A 23389-nucleotide genomic window follows, 5' to 3' on the forward strand; every position below is an offset into this window, starting at 1 on the left:
TCATTCAGTAAATTTGACAAATGCGACAATAACACAATGCACAAAATTTAAGCACATCAGCGAATCTTTCTTTGGTAGGGAATCGAGGGAAACTATCAACGGCGACAAATTGTTGAGATATTGTACTCAAATAGGGCTACTACAGAGAACAAAAGAATCCACACATCCCCCCTCCCCTTCATTCAAAGTTGGGATGTTCGTTGTTTTCTACAGGTAGCTCGAACAGCGGCACAATATTGTATGGAAGGGATGGGGGAGGGAAAGCTTTGGAAGTCAGTAAAACGTCAGAAACCCCCTTTTGGGCGAAGTGTCTCAACTAATTTTGTCGCCGATTGTTAGTGAGGGAGTTTTTAAATTGTTCCTTTGGAAATAATCACAAGGTGAAGGCTGGTTAACGTTTTGTCTAGACCATGTTATTATGAGTCATGATTGTCACTTTAATTTTTAAATCCCTGGACGGAATTCTATGTACATCTTGCCGGTATGGCTTGACTACCACGTATTTTCAGTATACACGCAAATTGCAACAACCTGATTTTTTGCAAGACAGGTATTAACGTGGGTGGCTAAGCAAGCAACATTGCTTTTCAATTTCTTCGCAGCAATGTTTCAAGTTTTTTCTGCATGTTTTACTGTAGCTTGAAAGAACTTAAAGATACGTTAGAGACTTCTGGCAGAAGACTTTCTAGCCGGTTAAACTGATGGCTAATTGCAAAGCGGCCTGGCAGGAATGCCGGGCATTATCATGGCTTTATTATCGAGGCACAATGTTTAAAAAGGGACTAGGACCTCCATATCTTTTCATAAGCGGGTTGCTTTTTTTGCATCTCAATGCACCCACATGACATTACTCACAATAGTCAATTTAATGTTTAAGATATTAGAATTGGTCAAAATGAAAATGAGTTGGTAACATAGTTTTAGCATCGGCTAGCCTAATCGGTTTTTAAAATATAATTTAGGGACTAACATTTTGTTTTGTCTGTGTATTTTCACTTATTTGGTGGGATGCGCAGCATTGATTTCAGTTACTTTAAAGAACACAAAAAAACAAAAACCAAGTTGAAATAATAAAAGAGAATTCAAAATTGTGTAATTTTCAATTTTGTTAGGTTTCCTTTTTATAAGTAAAAGTGTGCTCTGGAACTGAGTCGCTATCAATTTCGCTTGAAAGTTTATCCCAATTTGATTCTGTTTTTCTCTATGCAAGCTCTAGAGCTCTCTGGATGCTGCCTAGTATATTCAGTTTTGAATCAGTTTGAAATTAATTTTCATATTCAACCTGTTGACAAGTGACTGCTCATCACAGCGTTTTGCGGAGAATGATATTTGTTTAACGCACACATGTCAGTTTTTTTTATCACCTGCGTAGAATCTAATTCCAGTGCCCACGACCTCTCAAGCGCCCCAGCGCAAGCTACAAACCGCAGTCAACAGGTTATGAAAACAAAAACCGAGAGAGATTCAATTTATGAATGATTCATAGGAAAACGACTTGTTTTAACTCAAATGATAATTCAAACAGCATCTTAGCTTAGTGATGTGTTCTGAAAAAAAGCAACAAGACTGAGAAACTAAGATGAAATACAATATATAATGCGCTTTAAGGGCCGTCAAAAAAATCTGAAAACTTCCCCTTGTAGGAAATTCGGGGCCAATACTAAGAAAAATGAGGTTCTTAATTTATTACCAACAGACACTATTTGCACATTGATGCTTTCCTAAGGTGCTTGCTGTTAATTTGAAATTTAGTGAATATATGAGTATTATATTGTAGTAAAGGATACCCAGTGTAATTTTCGTCAGTCTTTACTGAAAACTCTGACACAGACACATTAACATCCAATTTAAGGACTTTTGAATTAAAAGGTGAATTTCCGCTTAAAATTAAAAGCTTATATGTGCTTTTAACGACAGGAATAATATATGTGCATAGAAATAAACATCAGGCAATCGTTTACACCAGAACAAGAGATTAAACTTTGCCAAGTTCTACGACACGTGTCGGCTTGTGCCTCCAATAGGAATCTCCCCTTGCCTGCCTTGATTACATTTGCCGCATCTTCAGAAACAAAGTTATTTAAATTTATGTCTGAATGAGTTGTATTTTGAATTTGTCGCTTGGACGACACAGAAAATTTAATTCAAAACAGGAACACGTAAAATTCGTGCAAGCTGAAATTTGACTTGGGCATTTCACCGCAGCACGAAACCGAGCTAACGGTCAAATTCGGCCAACCGATTCCTCCACTATATTTTTCCCTTCCGTTATTTTTATATTATTTATTGTTTTCTTCCTCATGGGAGTCGATGACGCTTTCCTCGAAGCCGGAAAGAAACCTGGGCTAGAGATCTGGAGGATTGAGGTAACTGGTGGTTATTCGTTTTACTAATGTTTAGTAAATATTACAAATTTCATATTCGGTGTAAAGCGTCTAAGATCGTTAACTCTTCAGTACAACATTACAAATATATACGGGAACCGGAAATCGAATAGCGAATAGTAAGGCGTACGCCAACAGGAGGCAAATTCGGGGACTGGTTTCATCCAAAGATAATCTGAAAGAGTAAAGCTCTGTTTGTGACATTTATTTCAAAACCGTCAAAAAAATTATCTTAATGCTTATCTTTGTTTAATGTAGTATCGATAAAAGTGTAGCTATATTCACTATCTTTGCTAATTGCACGTCAGAAATAAAGTTATACGCTGGTACTTATGATTCAATGTTTTTTATTTTATAGAGTGGCCTATAAAATTCACCACCAACGTATTAAAGACAAATTAACTGCAACACGTAACTCAGCTAAGGTGGAAATATTGCCTCAGCGAGTAAAAATTTCGCATTTCAACGTAAATTTTCATTTTAGGTCTTACATACCCAGCAAAGAATTCTCGCAGAGGAATACATGTCATAATCGTGTTCCTGGGTAGCTGCTAATTTTTTAACTTTAAAATTTGAATGCGGGGTGCGGCCGGATTTACTCAAAACGCACGAAATGAGCATTCTAGACTCTGCAGGTTTCCTATACATTTTACAAAGCGAAATCGTACCACTGGGTTAAGTATAAACTTTAGCCATCAGGGCTGAACAACTCTCTGTTAAGTCAAGCTTAGCCAATGGCATTCTAATTTTTTTTGTCCAGCTAGAACACTGAAGATCTTGGCTTACCACCAAAATGCAGTTAACGTTCGCCTTTACATAAACATCGGTTAGCTTTTTTCGTTGCTAAAGAAATTAAATATTGATCAAATTCAAATTTTACACACACATCTAGAACTTACATTCTTTTTCAGGATTTTTAGGTTATTTTTGCATTTAGAGAACGGGGAAAAAAAACACGTGAGAACCAACGTCCAACGCTGGGTGTCAAATCTTTTCTCTGCAAGAGGGCCAAAGGAGGAAATTATTTTCTAAATATTAATTCCACTCTGTGAAAATTTTCTGAAAGTAAAAGTAATCAGTTCTTTGACAAACGCCAAAATGCATGCTGCACTTAAGCAAGCTAAGTTAACTTTCAATTGCACTAAGGAAAAGGAGAACTTTCAAATGTACTGACTTCGTACCGCCTTCGTATGTACCAGCGATTAGAAAATTTCGATCGCGAACTGAACAAAAAGAGGAAAATATCCTTAAAATATCTTGCTTTGAGGCATTTTTGAACTGGAACAATCCAATGATACTTACTAATACTTAAAATACATTCTTTTCCATTAAGTAGTGACCTTGAAATCCCCTATTCTACTCTCTAGTACCTGATATATAACAGATTAGTACTGGTCGTTCCACTCTATTCCTACAGTCTATGACTATTCATAGCACATCTTGATGGAAGTAAATGTTTTTTAATCTCTGTAAATATATAGCATGCAGTTCTATTGCCCAGCAACCACAAACCAAGAAAAAGACAGCGCGCAAAGTTTCAAATAATATGTACAGTAACCAAATTATTTTCTTCGAGTTGTTCATTTGGCGAGCGTTAATATATTATAGAATCAATGTTTTTTAGGAGGTAACTGACAAAGATAGGTTGCGAACGGTCAGTCTCAATTTCAAAATGTTTGTCAAATAATTTTATCCTTTCATTTGATCTTTGGAGTTTAAGATTTTGAGCGGATGTCTAGGCACTGCAGGAACATTATTCACAAAGCCTTCTTAGCTTGTTTAATGGGTTTATCGTTAAGAAACAATGTGTCTCAACTTTACCTTTTCAAGACTTTGTGAGCTACGATCCGACAACGGCGACGTTCATGAAACTTTCGGCAATTATCTCAAGTCTCCCAGTCGACTTAAAAGAAGGGAATTTAGGTTGGGGCTGAGACAGGTTCAGGCAGAGATGGTAGAATTTATTCACCTTGCCGTTCCCTTTCTTAAGTAAACTTTAAAAATTTGGCGATTTTACGTCGTAGTTGTGCAGGGACAGCAGAAAAATTGCTCGTTAAACCTATTGCTCTTTTGACGTTGCCGTTGCCGTCGCCGTGGTAGTTTCGCACTGAGGTCCCTATAGCCACTCACATAACGATGTGAACCCGAAGTGATTCGACCTGCTAGGTAATTCTCTCTCATTAACCTTAACGCAACTCCCTCCAAGACAGACATCAGTGCCTCCGTCTTGGACCGGTGTGTGCCCTAAAAGGATAGTCTAAGAAAATGACTGAACTACGACAGGAGCCTCGCCTTATTGTGATATATATTAGGGACCTTACAAAACGACGACGGCGACGGCAACGGGAACGTCAAAAAAGCAATAAGTTTTATGAGCAAAACAACAACTCTGCACGTGCATCACGCTTTTTTGTACATTTCTTTGCCGTCCCTGTATAACTAAGACGTGAAGGGACCAAATTTTAAGTTTACTTGGAAACGGGAACGGCAAAGCGGTAAATTGTACAATCTCTGTTAGAACTTGGGCGCGGTCCCTTCTCTTCAGCTCTAACCCAAATTCCTTTCTTTTAAGTATAACTACGCCCCTTGGAATAATCGCGAAAAAAAGTGAAAAAAGTCTATTTTTCATTGAAGTTTTCATGGATGTTGCCGTTGTCGGATTGTAAGGTCCCTATTGTCCTCTACGGACAGTCACTGTATTCTGTCACCGTTACCGACATAGGAAGGGTGCATGCTTTCTAATAAATTCGGATGAATGAATGAATTAATAAACGAATGGATGGATGAATGAATGAATAATGTTTAAATTAATACCATAGTGGACTGGATCATATAGCTATTTCATATAGAAAGGTTTGTTTTGGTTTAAGTGTGCTTAAATGGATCCACGATAGGATAAATCAGACTTTGCCTTCACAGGGTTAGATAGAGCTTAACAGATCTTTTTAAGATCTTTTTAGCTCTTTTTAATTTACAGCGTTTAATTTTATCCTCGCGGTATCTTTTTGTCTGCGTTTGAAACTGCAAGTTGTAGCTCTAGGAAGGATTACATGCTTCTTGTTAAGGTAATGTGAATTTTCTTTCTGTTGTAGAAACTAAAAGTTGTTGCTCAAGATGTGAGTACCTACGGCACATTCTATTCAGGAGATTCGTACATTTGTTTATCGGTAAGTTTGCATACATCGAACGGATCGGTACACACTGGTGATCACTACAGTTTTTTTACTGAATTTTCCACATTTGTTGCTTTCTATTTTCTTTTCCTTTGTTTAGTTTATTTATTGAAGTTTTGATTTTATATATTCATTCAGTACTTGTTTCTCTGTTTACTTTGATTTCGTTTTTTCTTCATCTTTAAATTTACCAGACAAGGAAAGTTGAGTCTCATTTAGAATGGGATATCCATTTTTGGCTTGGTAGTACAACCTCACAGGTAAATGCATTATTATGCGGTTTTCAATGCAGAGTTGAAAGCAATTCTTCTAAGAAGTGTACGATATTGCCTTTTTTTTATACCGACCAGCATGTGTGATGTGTTATTATAATCGTATCATATTAATTAAACCACAAATAAACCATTTCGTTATAGGACGAGCAGGGCGTGGCAGCTTACAAGACAGTGGAGTTGGATGATCATTTAGGTGGGGGTCCTGTGCAGTACAGGGAGGTAGGTCGGCAACAAAATAGCCACCAACTGAATATAGTTGTACAGTAGTTATCTCTTATCATTTACGTGGGGTCCTGTGTAGTACAGGGGGTAGGTTGGCAACAAGATAACCACAAATTGAATATAGCTGTACAGTAGTAATCTTTTATTTATATAAGACCAACTTTCTGTTCTGCCCAAGAAACATTTCATTCTGTCGCCGAAAGTCTATGTGGGTTTTACTATGTGAAGTTGTATTCCAACGAACGTTTCAAGCTAGCGGCCTACACGTCATGCGCTTATGATATTCAACATGATTCAGTGAATATCTACTCACCCTCCAGAGTAAATTATGGTAATTTATTAATTTCAGACTAAGAATGAATTAAGGAAAGGAAAGGTAGTGCCAAGGACGAACTATAACTGAATTCAATAGTGAATAAAACTACAATTATGAATAATGCTCTGATCAGTCGGCACAAATAACATGTGATAACAAGGACCAATTCGTTCTTAATTTCTGTATCTTTGTCTGTATTAGGTTCAAGACCATGAATCAAGAAAATTTCTGTCTTATTTTCCTAAAGGAATAAGGCGAGTGGTATTTTTATCTATTGTATTGTTTTATTAGAGAGGTACCCTTGGCCAAATGAGACGTAATAACAGAATTTTAGTTAAGTCACCCGGATGCAAGACAAGTTTACAAACGTTACATGATGCATGCCTTTTAAAGAAATTTAAAGTGATTGAGTCAGTTGGAGAACAAATTGGAGTACAAAATTAGTTGCGCCTTGCTTATCTTTCTTTCTGGTAGATACCTTGAAGGCGGGGTCGAGTCAGGCTTCAGGAAAGTACAAAGAGGTGTTTATGAGAAAAGGCTCTTTCATGTCAAGGGCAAAAGAAATGTGCGAGTATCACAGGTTGGTTTTACGGTTATTTAATTATACCCCTTTGTTTTTTCAATTCATTCAAAAACCACATTGTAATCCTTCTTGACAATGTGTTAAAAATGAACAAAAACTAGTTGTGATTAAAAAGAGATCGAGTCTAATTATATGATACTTGGCAACATCGTTATCACTGTTCCTTTTTTGGCAGATTACAGAGTACAGGTTCGCAGTTTATCATTATTATTATTATTATTTTATTTTTTCAACAATTCTACTAGAAATGTTTGAGTTTAACGTCAATGTGTAGCCTGTACGGTGGGCGATCGAAGGCGAAGGGAAAGAGGGAAACTAGGCGCGCGCACACGGGGTGAGCGAGCGAGGACAGAGTGAAGAGTTCCTTCCTTCCCTGCGCGCCTATAGCGATTTTGGGCACCCAAAACACCCAAGAGCCATCGTGGCTCTTGGGTGGCGCACCTTAATTCCCCCGTTCTCTTCTTCTTCAAAAGCCTGCCACGCAGGTTAGTGATTCATTATTGACAATATAAGGCAATTGTATGGCGCGCGAGGAAGGAGAAAAGGGAGCATCGCGCGCGCTCACGTTAGACATTATTAGTCTTTCCTAAAGTGTTTCGCGACAATTAATGGTACGTTTGTACATGTTGTTTGCAGGTAGAACTTCACTACACTTCTCTAAATAAAGGAGATGTGTTTATCCTGGATGAAGGGATGACTATTCACTGCTGGAACGGTTCACAGTGTAGCAGAACTGAGAGAATGAAGGTATGCCTAAGCTAATCATTCCCTTAACATCTGATCGAGGAAAATCAAAGTCCCTTATCTCCACCAACCCTTTTTCTATGATACTTAAGGTTTGTACAAGGGTTTGGGGTCACATTATAAACGTATGTTTGAGGACGGAATAAAATGACTAATTTTCATATTCTTCCGGCACAGCCGCTATCTAATCATCACCATTCGTGGATAACCTGGTATTCTCTCACATTATTTTCGTTTGGTTGCCCCCCTTTATGCTGTTGCCAAAATTTATAGCATCAACAAGGTTACAAAGTTCAAGAAGCATTGTGATGGGAAGTTCTTGTTTTCCAGGGAATTGAAGTAGCCAGACGTATAAGAGATGAAGAAAGAGGAGGAAAAGCAAAGCTTGTCATTATAGGTACTATATCTCACTGCATACACTTCAGTCAGCCTGCGAGTAAGCTCTCCATTTCGGGAATAGAAGTCACATTAAAGCGGCACGCACCGTGAGGACGATGGGTGAAGAATGCCTTCTCTCCTCCAGAGATGCCTTCGCTGCGATTCAGCCCTGTGCGTTGTCTTTTTTTTTTTTACTTTTTACGAGCTACGACGTAAGGGGACATCTGTGGAGGAGAGAGGCTCGCCCTTTCTTTGCGGAGGAGAGATTCCCCGCCACTTGCTCACTACTCACTAGCGGGGGACATGAACTGGAGAGCTTGCTTGCAGGCCACTTTTACATCATAAGAGTTCACTCTGTTAAAACATTTTGAGCTTTTGCATCAATTTTGGTCTTCTTGACCTTTAATAATCAGGTTATTATTTTCAGACGAGGGTAAAGACCACCGAGACGAAAACAGTTTTTTCGAAGCCCTCGGCTCACGAGGTGACGTCAAGGATGCGTCTGAAGGAGGCGATGACGTAGCGTTTGAAAAAACCAGTCAACAAATTGTTACTCTCTACAGGTATTAGATACCAGCATTTATAACACTGCTATTCTAAAGTAAGTAAAGAGATAATTTAGAATCGTTTCCTTTGCCTAACAAGAAACTTAAAGATACGATACTTACACTCAGATTCACTGCATGACTTATTAGCGCTTTAAGCTAACGTTTGCGGATACATTCGGGAGGGTCTCACAAATTCAAGCTTTTTCAATTTCTTAACTGAAACTTGCCTGTCAATTTTAATTAATTTATTTTTAACTCGAGTGTCCGAATAATAAGGACAGAGTGTAATAAATAAAGATTTTCTAATCATTGCTAAACGATTAAAAACCGCCTCCTAATAAGCTCAGTCAAGAGAACGCCGGTCTGCTGAGTGGGAGGTCGCACTGGTTCAAACCCAGGCCGGACCAACACTCAGAGTCTTTAAAGAAATGAGGAGCCAAAGTGCTGCTTTTGCAATGACATCTATTTTATTTATTTATTTTATTTTCTTAGCTTCGCCTATTACTGAACAATGAATAATAAATGCTTAATAGGCAGGGGTGCCACAACAGCGGTGACCCAATTACAGTGGTCCCAGAGCTTAAAAGATATGTAAGAAACAGTAGAACTTCATATATCAATTACAAACAACAACGGTTAGACTTCCTAGACTTCTCAGATAAGGGCGGAAAACGTAGGTCTGGTCTCACAGCACTTCACTTATCAGGTTCTTGTTGAAGGTGAAAGAACCCATACCACTGTTCGGAAAGAGCAGGGGACGTAGACCCGCTTGTTTGGCCAACCTCTTCTCTGCTGGGTGGTTTATCTGTAAGAACACACTTAAAATTAGAGCCCCGTTCTGTTGTTAGCCTGCGAACGACAGACGTATTTCCGGTCGTTGCTTCTCTCCCTCCGAAAAATAGTTTTTCTCGGCGGGTGAAACTAAAGCCAAAAAGCCCGGATGCTCTCGAGCTACTCTGTTGTATGTTGCGCACCATATAATATAGTGGAAGTGATTAAGTGAATAATAGCCTACAACCTGGAAGGCAAGATTATAGATTGCATAGCTAGCGCAATATTCTCTTTGCAGGGTTTCTGATGAAAGTGGAAGTCTAGAGATGACGCCTATCAATGAAATGCCTTTAAAAAAAGAGCATTTGGATCCGTATGTGAGTAACATTACACCTTTGAAAATTGTATAACGATAATAATAACAATAATAATAATAATAATAATGATTTATTGACAGTAGTTTTACATCTCTCTTACTAACTAAAAACTAAGTATTTACATAATGTTACTAAAAAAGCCAACCATTTACATAATGCACTTAAACTCTGTTAAAACTGTTAAGTCTAAAATACTACAATACTGTGAGTAACCGTAACTAAGAAACCTTATCAAGACAACTCATGAGGCTCAACTTCAGCGCAAGCCTACTGTATAGCCCACGTTTGCGATTTTTTATTCTGAGCTTATGTAGAACAGGTAAATGTTGTACGTAAATATGCTATAACTTTTCAACCAAGCTTGCTAGACCGCACGACAAGTTTAAAATGGCGTTTCCTTGACAACTTAAAAGAAACTATTTGACAGCGGAGCTCAGGTGAAGAAGCAAAGTCTATTACTACCTCTTTGTAGATGTAAGATTTGCTCTTTACACCTTTATCAGGGGCGGATCCAGAAAATTCAGAAAGGGGTGGCCGGAACACTTAACAGCTCTATTCTAAATCCTTTTTGTTTTTTGAGACTGAATTCTATAAAACTAATTCAAAGGAAAAGGGCTGACCGCGGTCCCTTCGGCCCACCCCTAAATCCGCTAATGTTTCATTGATTCTGTTTATCTACTGCCATCCATCCCTCAGGAACTCAGGAACAAATCTCGTTCAAAATGTTGTGTCAGGGAAAATGACTGTAAACGTACACAGTCAATGTAATGTAATTAACAAAATAAGGAACAACAATTCGGTGTGGTGTGTCCGGTTGGATTCACCCGTCCACAGGAATACGTTAAGCGTTACTAGCTAGTAGGAGCGCTCAAAACAAGCCTGCGATGTGAATGTTGGCATTTTTGAATGTTGTTGTAGCTATATCGAGTAAACTGGCCTTATCTTTCCTAGTTACAGCGCTTTTAGCCAATATTTCTCAACTTGTCAGAACAACAGAGCGTTGTTGTCCGCCAGTTTGAGTTTTCACTTAAGACTGGACCCGAGTTTTTGACGTAGTTGACTTTAAAAAGTGGTTTCAAAAGTATGCTGTTTCGATGTGCTGATTGACTGGTTTCGTGTGGACACAAGGCCGATTCCTATAAAAAAGTATGCGGTTTTAAAAGTGTCCGCATTCGTTAATGAGGCGGTTTATGTCGTTGTAGGACTGTTTTATTCTGGACTGTGGAAGTACTGGTATATTTGTTTGGATCGGTAAGAAGTGCACTGACGCAGAAAAGAAAGCAGGAATGAAAAATGGATTGGTAAGCTTTACTAAATTGATAAACATAATGTGACACGGATAGAGGGCCGCTACAGGAGCCATGATCATTATCGCTGCAAGAGGTACTGCCCTCTTAAGATTAAGTCTGTCGTATTGTATTTCATTATATGGCTGAATCCGCGAGCGGGAAAGATGAAGTGAATCCTGCATTCTGATTGGATACCCGAGCGGGCAAGATTGGCTCGTCTTGTCCTCTGGGGATCTCCCGCGTGTTCCCGTTCCCGTTCCCATTCTCTTGTGCTTGGTCAATGAAGAATTTTAAATGTTTGTTTACAAGTCTTCTCACCTCTTTCCCTTTCCCCTATTTCTCCTGTAAGTGTTTCCCATGCAGCTTTGAGGAATTCTGAAAAGGCCTCATAAATCCTAGTGATGGTATTTCTGAAGTAGGCTTATTTCTCCCTTTTGTCAATTGAAGGAATTTATAAGCAAGAAGGGATATCCTCAGTGGACACAAGTCACCCGTGTGGTGGAGGGTGGTGAGACACCGATCTTCAAACAGTTTTTCTCAGGGTGGAGAGACGAAGGTGAACAGGTTGGACTGGGAAAGGTGTTCAGGCAGGGCCACTTAGGTGAGTCTATACCACTCCCATATATGTTCTTTATCTTCACTGCCGATACCGTATTTATCTTATCAGAACAAAGAACGAAAGTAAACACACGAAAAAAGCAAAAACAAAAACTAAGGCGATTGTGTTGGTATAACTTTAGTGTAGGCTTATCTCTTAAAATTCTCCTTGGAGCGGGCTAATTTGCGCTGTGGGTATAATCTGGGACCACACCAATTCCACAAAGAGTCTTTAGACGAGGTTGGTCTTATCTCAGACGACATTATATGATTTGTCAATCAGCTAAACAAAGCAACGAAAAGTTTGATGCTAGTCAACTTCACGACCGCGAAAAACCAAAACACAAAACGGAAATCCTCCCGGACGATGGAACAGGAGATGTAGAGGTAAACACGATTCCTTTATTTACACACTTTAGTTTAAAAACAACAAATTTAAGCAACACCACATCTGAGCAAAAAATGGAACCAAAAAGGGAAGGCTGAGTGATTGAATGCTAAACTAGTTAAAGGTTGCTACCCTTTTTGTCACTCGGTATTTCACATTTGTACGCTTTGTAGTCATCAACTTCTCCATGGGCCCTGCTTGCCGGCTTTGAAACCGCCGATTTACCCTGCATTGTTTCCAGAGTTTGAACGGAGAAACATTTTTACCTTTTTTTTATTAGAGAGTTTATTGGTCGGTAAATGTTTGTGGTTTATGATAGGCGATCAATTTAATAAGCTGAGTTACGCAGTGCGTTTTTCAGTTCAACTGTTCAGCAGTTCTCTTTCCTCGTCCGGCCCGAGGCTGTTCATTTGTTATTGATTAAGTCTTTTTTGTTTCCAGATCTGGCGGGTCGAAGAGCGTGACTTGATTCCGTGGGAACAGAATTTGCACGGAATGTTTTTTAGTGGCGATTCTTACGTCATCAAGTATAACTACACGGCCAACTGGAAACGACGGATTATCATCTACTTTTGGCAGGTGAAGTTAGGTTCTGGATGCACTCAAATGCACAATACTGAAACATCCAACCAAGCACGGCAAAAGAACACTTAATTTTAGAACAACCACGCGTTTTGATAGTTAGTAAATAATAGATGATAATAAAATTATGGCATTATATGCGGATTGCAAGAGCGTTAAAGTCCTAAACCAATCGTGGCTTACAATTTCATATGATTCGAGAAAGAAAAGCCTGATCATATTTGCACGATTAATCCTGTCTGGTAAAAAAAGATTTTATGAAATTCAATTCTTTCTAATAAACCTTTTCAAAAACGGGTGCTGTTTTTGAAACGTCCAGTGAATTGGATTCTTTTCATAACTTTGGCTTTTCACTGTCAACTCGTTTACTGGTAAAAAAAACTCGGTTGTCATCAATTTACACAGTTAACGAAAAAAGGAATTCTCCTTATAATTATCCAGAATCATTTATAAAGGAGTTTATCGTTTTATTGTTATTTTTTTATAAGGGAGCAAAAAGCAGCATTGATGAAAGAGCGGCGGCAGCCATGCTAGCTGATCAAATGGACAAAAAATTGGGAGGAATAGCAACACAGGTTTGTGGCTGAGTTAATCAGGCCACTAAAGAGCAACAGTGTCGGTCCAATATTCTAACAAACCTGGATATTGTTCCTGAAATATGATGAGCTGTTTATCTCAATATATCATATTAATAGAGAGAGAGAGTTAATATTGCGGTGGAGACGAAAACTTTTGCCATCTAGTGTTCATCGATCACTGCCAAAAAACTTACTTTTGGAACCGCTTTTTAAAGTAACTAGGTAATTAAAGAAAAACTAAATTCGGCGTTAGAGATTTGGAAATAATATTTGAGTCTTCTGTTCAGGGAAATATAGAGGGGGGGGAGCGTTGAATCGTCGCGCTTATCTTTAATTTTCGAGATGCCACTCTTCTATCTACTTATTTGCTACTGGAATATACTGAAAGCTATCGTAGGTTTGATCGATCTTCATGCGTTTCAGGTACGAGTCGTCCAAAACAAAGAACCCGAGCACTTCTTAAGAATGTTTCGAGGGCGCTTTATTATCCTGGAGGTAAGATTCTACGACCATAACCACCACCCATTTCCTGACAAGTTCTTTTGTCCCACTTCTCGCGCGCCCGAATTTCTCATTCCCCTTTTAACGCCTGCCACGCAGTCTAAAGGTGGATTTCCACTGTCGCGTTATTTTTACGTGCTTATGCGCGTAAAATTTACGTGCGTAAATAAAACAGAAGAATGCATAAGAGGTCGCGCGTTAAAAGTTGAGCGAGTTCAACTTTACGTTCACGAGCAACCTGTACATTTCCCCTATTTTACTTACGCACGTAAACTACGCGCATACGCACGTAAAAATAACGCGGCGGTGGGAATCACCCTAAGCGCAGGCACGAGGGTGGGCCTTTTCTTCCATTCAGAGACCATTTTCTCTCATGTGTTTAGCAATAACCTTGAATATAAAAAGCAAAGAGCAACAAAGGAAATGTATTAAAATATTTCATTCAGCTTACAAAGACTAGTACTTGACTTTTGTGTTGTTCACAGGGTGGTAAAGGAGCTGGATTTCGAGCCGGTTCCGAGGATGATACATATGACAAGGAAGGCAAACGAATGTTTCACGTACGCGGCACGTCAGACATGAATGCTAAGGCAATACAGGTCAGTCACCATTCTCTATTCCACAGGCTGCGATCCTTTTGGTCAACACCAAGGATCGTCTGTTGCTCGTTCCGCTGGACAAGGATAACGAAGGCCCTCGGGACGAGATTGTTTAGTTACACAATTGGTCACAGCTGTGCGTATGCACAAGCAACCAGCCATACCGTATAATGTGTATCCATGCAATGTGGTCAAACATCCGAGGCATTTTAACGCTCGATGCCACCATTGTTAATCAAGCCTTTATGTCAGGCATGTAATATATTCCCTGGTTTTCGAATAGTTAGAAAGAACGACATTGAAGTCCAAGTTGAATTTTCGTTAAAAGTTACGGAAAAGGCTAGTGTCACCAGTTATTGATGTAACAGTTGAAAAAGACACTAGTTTGGTAGTGTATGTACTAAAATGTTCCTGAAATAGACCTTGTCACGGTTTTCGACGTCATCTTGACGAGTAGGGAAACGTGTGAGAAATTACAGTGTTTGTATGAGAATCCAATATCGAATAATTTCTGTAAAACGGCTTTTCTTAAAAAAATATATAAATTGTAAACTAAAGCTACAAAGCAAAGGATTGTACTAAAAAATTTTGGGGGCATACCTGTGCTTAAGTTTGTTCAGACGCTTGCTTTAGATTTTTCATATATTTGTCTGTAATTTTTTCTGGGACTTTCCTACAGACAAATGCATAGAAAGTTAAAAACGTGGTTTTAGGTCTTCTAGCGCATGGAACGGCCTCAGTTTTTTTTTCAGTAGAATCCTTAGAAGTGAAGCTTTCGTTTACAAATCATATTTTTTTCATAACAGCCGTTTTACGGCAATTATTCGATATTAGATTCTCAAACAAACACTGTAATTTCTCACGCGTTTGCCTACTCGTCAAGATGGCGTCGAAAACCGTGACAAGGTCTACTCGGCGGGTCGGTGTAGTAGTGTAGTGGTAAAGGAGAGAGATTGGGATACGAAAGGTCCGGGTGGCGAGGTCTGGGTTTGACCTCGGGTTGCGATTTTCTGTTTTGTTAAAAGAAATACTCTCAATAACAGGTCAAAAATTTTTAAAGTGTCTTAAAACTGGCAGCGACCGTTCACGACAGGGACAACTGGGGCGCCGACAGTTTCACCACCTAGCTTCAGTTTAAGTACACAGTCAAAATAGAGCGGTTTTCATTTGAGTGTCGAAAAGTAATTGGTTTTGCACTTTCTACACGATGCGATTGGCTTAAAAGATTCGCGCCACCTTTTCATCCAATCAGAAGTAAAACCAAAGCCAATTGTGACGCGCTCGCACGATTTTCCCGCGCTTTGCGTCAGCCACATGTAATTACTTCGAGTTTTGATTGGTTGAATGTATTGTCTGTGTCCTATGTGATTGGCCAGAGTAATTACTTTGGTTTTGGTTTTACGACACTCAAACGAAAACCACTCTATTAGGGAGCTTAAGCAACGACGACGGCGACGGCAACGAAAACGGCAAGAAAACCAATAGGTTTAGATTGGCAAAATAACAACTTTGCACGCTTTTTTGTACATTTTTTAGCCGTCGTTGCACGACTACAACGTGAAAATGCCTAATTTCACGTTTTGTCGAGGACGGAAACACAAAACGACAATTTTCTTTTTGTTTTTCTGAACTTTGATACAATCCTTTAGAATTCAACTCCAAGGAAATTTGCCAACGTTTGACGAATTAAACGAGATGGAATAAACGCGATAAACTTTGAGGCAGCGCAAATTCACTTTTTAAGTGACGTTTTCGTAGCGGTGGCCGTCGTCGTTGCTTAAGCTTCCTACTGATACACTGAAAGTAACGGCTTAATAGAAAATTTTCTAAGTAAAGCACTTCAAAGATAACTGCTATCTAAACTCGAAATGTGCTGATACTAATCTGAGAGCGCGTTTTATCATGAACCATGAACTGTTGTAAATAGGAAGTTAAGTTGAGTGTTCGCTCGGTTCCTTTATCTTTTTCCAGGTGCCCCGAAGAGCGGCCTCGTTGAATTCAGGGGACATGTTTGTACTGGAGACTCCTAATCTTGCTTATTTATGGAGGGGAAAGGTGATTACCGCAATACCATTACAATACTGTCACCGCAATATTATTACAATACTGTTACCGCAATACAATTACATGTAGGTAATGTATGGGTGTTGTGTTTAACTACAGGGAGCATGCGCCGCCGAAAGGAGAAATGCCAGACAGCTTATTGACTACCTTATGGTTGGCAGGTTGGTGTAAATGTTTGTGCACAAGCGTTAAAGGAGGTACTTTTGACAAATTTTTTACTTTTCTCGGGGGGCTAGGGAGGCTGGAACGACTGGAAGGTTCAAGTATGAGTATACTTCGCTGTGATTCATACCCACACGTAAAACAATAAAAGAAACAAGAACAAACGCATCGGTCGACATACAATAGTTTCCCTAAATTTCTAAATCTGCGGAAAACTTCAAACCTCCTCAAAACAAACAACGATTTAAAATTCCTTACCCCGGCAGGAAACCCGTAAAATCCCATAGAATGTGTCTTTCGAAACGTTAAGTCAAGCTACAAATCAGAGGGGGCTAAAGGGGGGGTCCCACGCATGATTTTTAAGGTCACGTATCACGACAGGTAAAACATTCACAGTTCACGGGTTTTAATTTCGCGTTTTCACCGGTCACGACAATTGAAAACACTAAATCACGTATCACGCAATAACCCCTTTACCCCCCTCAAATCAGGTACAGTTGTATATCATGGAAGGTTACACTGTGTACTTTGTTGTTTATGTATTTCAAAATATATTCAGTGCACACTACTAAAATGTTTCTTATTCAGGTTTATAGGAAGCCGGCCACATCATGCGTGCATTGTTTGATGGTACACCTTTAATTATCCAGTACATTAGAGTGTAATTATGCAGTTATTTACTTCCGTCTGCTTGCTGTAGGGAGGTGGAGCCAATTCGTGAAGGGAAGGAGCCGAGACAATTCTGGGACGCCATTGGTGGATATGAAGAATACGCCACAGGAAAAAGAATGGAGGTGACGTGCAATTTAAATGGCAGTAGGCAGAATTAGCAAAGAAAACGTACTCGCTAACCCGAAAGCGCGTGGAAAGGACCGAACCCGACTTCCTGAAGAGCCCTACTTCCATCGGTGAAATCAGTTTTAAGCGCGCGCTTCCGTCACTGTCATCGCAATGTCTTTTAGTTGCAAAGTCTACCTAGTAGATACACGAGCGATCGATTAACGAGAATAAATTGACTTACAAATTATCGTTTCCCCTTTACCACAAACGTGATTCTAACTTCTCTATGTGTAATTTTAAAGATTGTATGCAATGTAACACCACTAAGAATTTATAACATACACACTTGTATACATACATAGCCTTTATTTAAGTGTCTACGCCTTCTAAGATTCTAGCGCCTCTCGGCACTAATTGGGGACACATTTAAAACCAATAAAGTTTAACTACTATAAAACATATATAAAAGCCGGAAAATTAACTTATTCACTATAATACACTATAATAATAATAATCAGAATGACAATACTCAAGGAGTAATTCGTCGATTTTTTAATCTAATTTTTAGGAAGAAAGGCCCAGCTATCCGCCGCGTTTGTTTCAGTGCTCCAATGCCTCAGGGGCGTTTAAAGTAGAAGAAATATTTGAATTTTCTCAAGAGGTAACATACCCTTTTAGAAGAACCGCTTAACTATTAAAAGACGCATAAGCCATTTGCTGCGCACAGTTCCTTTTAATGATACATTCCTAAAGAAAGCTCTTTCTTTTTTCTTCCTTTAGGATCTTATCGAGGATGATGTTATGTTTCTTGACACTTATGACGAGGTATAATGACCATGCAAATTTCAGGTTTTCTGGAGAACACGACAGATTGATCTGATCCAGATGTAGTGATTTTGATACAGTTTAGTCGAGTGAACAGCTGTTTAAGTTCTTTGCTGCCGATCATTTCATCTTGTATTTATTGAATAGTGTTTCTATCGTCAGGTGTTTGTCTGGCTTGGTGATGGAGCGAACGAAGTAGAGAAATCTGAGGGAGTCACAGTAGCAATGGTAAGGCTCAAAAAGTTACCCAGTCAACTGCAGTATCTAAGGCCTGCCCCTGTCCTCCGAGTTGTCCGTCTTATAAATTGGAAAGTAAGGGGGAAGAAGAATACAGAGGAAGTTGACCATGCTACCATGCTATTTCATTGGCAACTGCCTGAGCGGTCACTCTGGCGGTCTTTTGCTTAGGGTGACGCAAGATTGGGGCTATCAGCCGAGGGCTTGAGGTTTTCATTTTCATGCAGTCTGTGACTTAAAGACAAACACGCGTTATTTATTGACACGCCTAATTTTATCTCCGTTTCCAGGATTACGTGAGCTCTGATCCATCTGGAAGGACCTTGGAAGATACAGTGATAATCCAAGTAAAACAAGGCTACGAACCACTGAATTTTACTGGACATTTTCAGGCCTGGGATAGAGATAAATGGAGCGTAAGTGTAACATCCAACTAATTATTTATTTATTTATTTTATTTTATTTGCCACACAATAATTACAAAAAATATAGGAAAAGAAGAAGAAAAAAAAAAAAGAAGTGGCGAGGAGACCTAACAGAAACTATAGGAGCTTATGAGAGGTTAGGCCTCCTCGAACTATTAGCTAGAGCTGTTTCACATCAATTGAAGAAAAGAAGGCGAAAAGTCGAAGATGGAAAGATTTATGAACTGTTTTCATACTTACTCAATAATTTAATCTTCAGTTTTTTTCTTAAAAGAGGAGAGGGATTGAGACTTGATGACCTTGTTGTCAAGTGAATTAAAATTAGCTTGTGTTATATTTATAAATTGAAACATCTAAAGACAATACTGCTCTTCCTAATGAAAATTCGCCTTCACCAGTCGCTGGTGAGTCAGCAATTGCGCTTTATCCTCTCTTGGCTCCACATGTCTCTGACGAGGTTTTCGTCTGGCCTGTGATATGACTTATCCTCTTTGAAGAGGTTAAAGGAAATCCCGGAGAGCCATTCAGAAAAGGAATCAACTGAAAGCCCGAGGGCGCCATCCGCCTCCTCGCCCCAAATTTTAAATTGATATTTCTATTTTTCACTCTCAATTCGATTTTTCGTCTTTTCTGTGATTAGAATATTTGCTACTATCCCCTATCGTAATGATCTGCCAGTGGGGAGATGCGCAATATGTGTGACCTGGGAACAGTCGCGCAGAGCGCGGACTAACAGTGGATGGGGAAATATAGAAAGGACAAAGTCGCTTTGCTTTTCTGCCCTTTTCATTTTTTTTCCTCGTGCCGCGTACCTTAATTATCTATTATTAAGAGATTATTCTCTCTTGCTATTATCTATCTTAATTGATCGTGAGTCACTGGAGGCATGGCGGCTTCTTGGAGGGAAGGAGTTACTTGGCATTCAATTATAAAGTGTTCCCCTGCAGCAAGAGCTTTTGTAGTTCCTTACCTTGCAATACACAATAATCTAGGTACAGAGTATTCTTGTACGCTTCGATTAAGGGTTAATTCAAATACATGAGACACATTTGAAAAGTACATTTTCAGGAGAATCATTTCTACTTGCAAAGAATGCCGTTTGAATTTGATTTTATTAAATACTTTTAAAAAATTCAAATCGTTTTAGATAGTTATATCCTATTGCTTTTTTCTCCACGATCGATTGTTTCTCTTTAGGAAGGAAGGACTTACGAAGAGATGAAAAATGAAATGGGAGAAGACACAATAAAAAAGTTTTCAGAGATACGAATAACACCGAAGGTGAGTTTTTGACAAGGCGATTAATCACATTCATACTTGATGCAGGAAGTTATCCTTAAATGGAACATTTGAAGCTTAGTATGTCTCCCCCCATGGACTTTGTCAGTGGAACTTGGATTCTAGATTCCAATCGTTACTGGGATTACTGGGTAACTGATCACTCCCCCAGTTTTAGAGCTCGTGTGTTTTTTGTTTACACCATGTTTAGACTGTAAAGACAATGAACCACAATAACAACGCTGATTTTACTGATGGTGTGTGCCATCCATATGACGTCCTGGCTCAACCACACCATCTTCTTCCAGACAGCATCGATAAAACCAAGAGAGAGGTAAGGTCAACATGTACTGAATGTGAACTTTGCACAACAACTAGATGAAGCGCAGTTTTTAATTTTTTACAAATAGCCGATAGGGTAATGAATACTGTTATATATTGTATACCTTAAGATCCTTCAGAAGCCTCAGAGAAGTGTTGTTTAGCATCATCGGCAAAAAGAAAAATTCGTCTAAATATGGCATTAATAGTTATTGTTTTGTTTTGTTTGCGTTTTACAGCGCTACCTATCAAACGAGGAGTTTTTCTTGGTATTCGATATGGAGAGGACTGAGTTCGAGTCCTTGCCAAGATGGAAGCAAGTCCAGCTCAAAAAGGAGAAAGGACTGTTTTAGTTCTTTTGCTAGCTTTATTAAGAAACACTAACTTCTCCAGATGCTTTCTCTACGCGTAGGGGTTAGCCTCTTGTTGGCTTTATTACTATTCTCGTCCCTCTGCAAGAACTGCATGTCACCATTTTGTCTAAAGTGACTTTCCTGCTTGAGCCGGCCTCGATCATTTGCAAACTGAGTCCGAACATAGGGTTAAATCATATGATTAAGGCACATGGGATATAATTGCCCAATTCAGGCGGGTGAACGTCCCTACTCTTTTTCAGTCCTTTATATGTGGTAGCGCTCGCTCTTATCGAGTGGCGGAGTTCCTGTTTACAAAAGAATTTCACAGGACTGAGAGAAACAAAACAGTACAACTAGAGGAAAATTTTTGCGGGTTTTGTAGTTCCATGATTTTAAAATGACGCAGTGCAAGTGAAGCTTGATTTTGATAAAGTTGTTATTTAACATCGATGGCTAACTTATGACATGAAGTTTGAAGTTTGAAGTTTAAGATAAAGTGGTTTGCTAGGCTTATGTAAAAATGACAACTGTAGATAGCCTATATACTTAGCTTTCTAAAGATCACTGAACGAACCATCATTGAAACTTTTAGAGTTTAATTAAGTGACCGAGTTTTAAAACCTCCTTAAAGTTGTTTGCTTATGTGATGAAGTTTAAGATAAACTAGAAATTACTAGGCTTAATGTAAGAAATCATATACAACCGTAGACAGTCTCTACCGAGGTTGTTATTTATGATATTAGATCACTGATCGAATCATTTGAAAGCTACAAACTCATTTTGATGTTCCAGATGTTTAACATTTTCTAAGTTTTATGGGATTTAAGTTACTTTTATTTTGACTGAGTATAATTGGAGCTTAAAGCTAATAAAGACCCTGGAGAATATCAGAGGATTGATTCTCTATAATAAACTTTTTCAGAGTATGTCATGAGTAGAAATCGGCTAATCTTTTCATTCTTCGTTCTTGTCTTCAATTGTATGAATTATAGGCCACCAGTCTCGTGATCAAAGTGTTTCTTTTCTGTTGCTCCTTCCTGTTCCACTTCAATGACCTGCTCGGCCTCCATTTATTGAAGATATAATATTCTGTTGAAACAATGGAGACGGTGCTTTACATTCATATACCTATTCAACTGCCTTGACTGAGACCCCACTGCGACCTGAGTTAATCAGATGCAAACCTTGCAGCGGATGTGCACAAAGATGTAAAATGAGTTAAAAGCACCTCATTGAATATGCATAATTATGTCGGGAGGTGGTTGAGATTGAGATTGAGCGTGAGATCGTATTTTGCTATACTGAGGTGTTGGCAAGAGAAGTATTTTGTGCGCTGGTTTACTGATCCGCCCAAACCATCCGGGTGGTATCGCAAATATATAGGGAACAGAACAATAGAGGAAATGTCAGCCAATCAGAAAATACTGACGTCACTATAACTGATAAAGCTGATTGGACAATACTGATTCTTGATCTGTAATTGGTTTGTTCGTTGTTGTGATTTGGAATGGCGAAGGAAAGTACCTTCGAATTAAACTTTTGCTGGCCTTCTCGTTTAATTTAAACTTTTTTCAAGAACTTAAAGTACGTTGAAAGAAACGGCATTCTGATTATCGATGCAGACATTCCTAGATTCATTTAACAGCGACGCTTATATTGCATCGAATTCTTCGTTGTTTTGGCGAGGCTAGTAAACTGCGTTAATTATAAAGAACTAATCGGATATAACCGTGAAACTGTGAACATCAAATCATAATACAAGAGGGAAAAATCAACGACTGTCCCCTTAGCGGACCGGCGGTCATTTATAGTTTACTGCACCGTTAGCGCTTTCACAGAAAGACCAAAACTGTAAAGATATTGATGTTGTTTTTTTTTTCTTTTGGTGTACACGAAGACTGTTTCATTTAACCACTGATTTTAAGCTAGAGAAGAGAATGACGACGTGTAAACGACGGAATTCAACAACGAGCTAACAACGCAAACTGACTTTTTGGTCGTTGTCGCCAAACCAAAATTGATTCATAGTGTGCTTTATGCTTTTTTCCGAGTTTGTTTTTAAAATTCATAAAAACAAAACATTGAACGTGACTCATAACACCCTTTGTTTTAGATGAACAGTAACTATGCAAATTGTTATTGTGTTAGCGGAAACCATTCTGACCATTTTTGGTTAGTTGAGGTCGGTGGTGGGCTTAAAACAAAACTTACTATTTGTATTTTTTACTCGTTATATCTAAAAACGACCAACGCAAATAGACATTCTTTTAGGTAGATAGATAGATAGATAGATAGATAATCTTTATTTATCCACGGTACAAAATTCGTCAGCTTAAAAAATGCCTAATACTAATATAATAAAAATATTTAAATAAAAAAGCTGCTTTCCACGAATGCCGTGCCTTACAGTTCTTTGAGTAATCGTTTAAATTGCCCAAGGGACTCTGCTTCCCTTAAGTTACAAGGAAGACTGTTCCAGAGAATGGCGCCACTACAGCTGAAGCTGTTTTTGTAATAGTTTGTGTGCGGTAATGGAACATTGAGTTTATTTTCAGAGTCCCTTAGGTTATATGCGACTTCTCGCCTTTCAAATTTAGAACTAAGATAGTTTGGAGCCAACCCGTGCAGAGACCTGT

The 23389-nt window shown here is 38.8% G+C and overlaps 1 protein-coding gene across 1 annotated transcript; it reads left to right on the plus strand.

Annotated features, from left to right (window-relative positions):
• The first annotated feature begins 2146 nt into the window (after window positions 1–2146).
• LOC140948515 (gelsolin, cytoplasmic-like) lies at window positions 2147–21827 on the plus strand. Its single transcript, XM_073397760.1, has 27 exons — window positions 2147–2366; window positions 5477–5551; window positions 5752–5817; window positions 5974–6051; window positions 6572–6624; window positions 6845–6950; window positions 7590–7700; window positions 8028–8094; window positions 8503–8638; window positions 9693–9771; window positions 10974–11072; window positions 11508–11661; window positions 11941–12044; window positions 12487–12624; window positions 13116–13202; window positions 13629–13700; window positions 14192–14305; window positions 16277–16360; window positions 16469–16530; window positions 17232–17325; window positions 17880–17972; window positions 18092–18136; window positions 18299–18364; window positions 18664–18789; window positions 19996–20079; window positions 20288–20410; window positions 20637–21827. Exons 1-27 carry the CDS (start codon window positions 2301–2303, stop codon window positions 20748–20750), a joined length of 2496 nt encoding a protein of 831 aa, XP_073253861.1. The 5' UTR covers window positions 2147–2300; the 3' UTR covers window positions 20751–21827.
• Window positions 21828–23389: the final 1562 nt, after the last annotated feature.

The sequence above is a fragment of the Porites lutea genome, chromosome 9 (assembly GCF_958299795.1).
Source record: "Porites lutea chromosome 9, jaPorLute2.1, whole genome shotgun sequence".
Classification (NCBI taxonomy): domain Eukaryota; kingdom Metazoa; phylum Cnidaria; class Anthozoa; order Scleractinia; family Poritidae; genus Porites; species Porites lutea.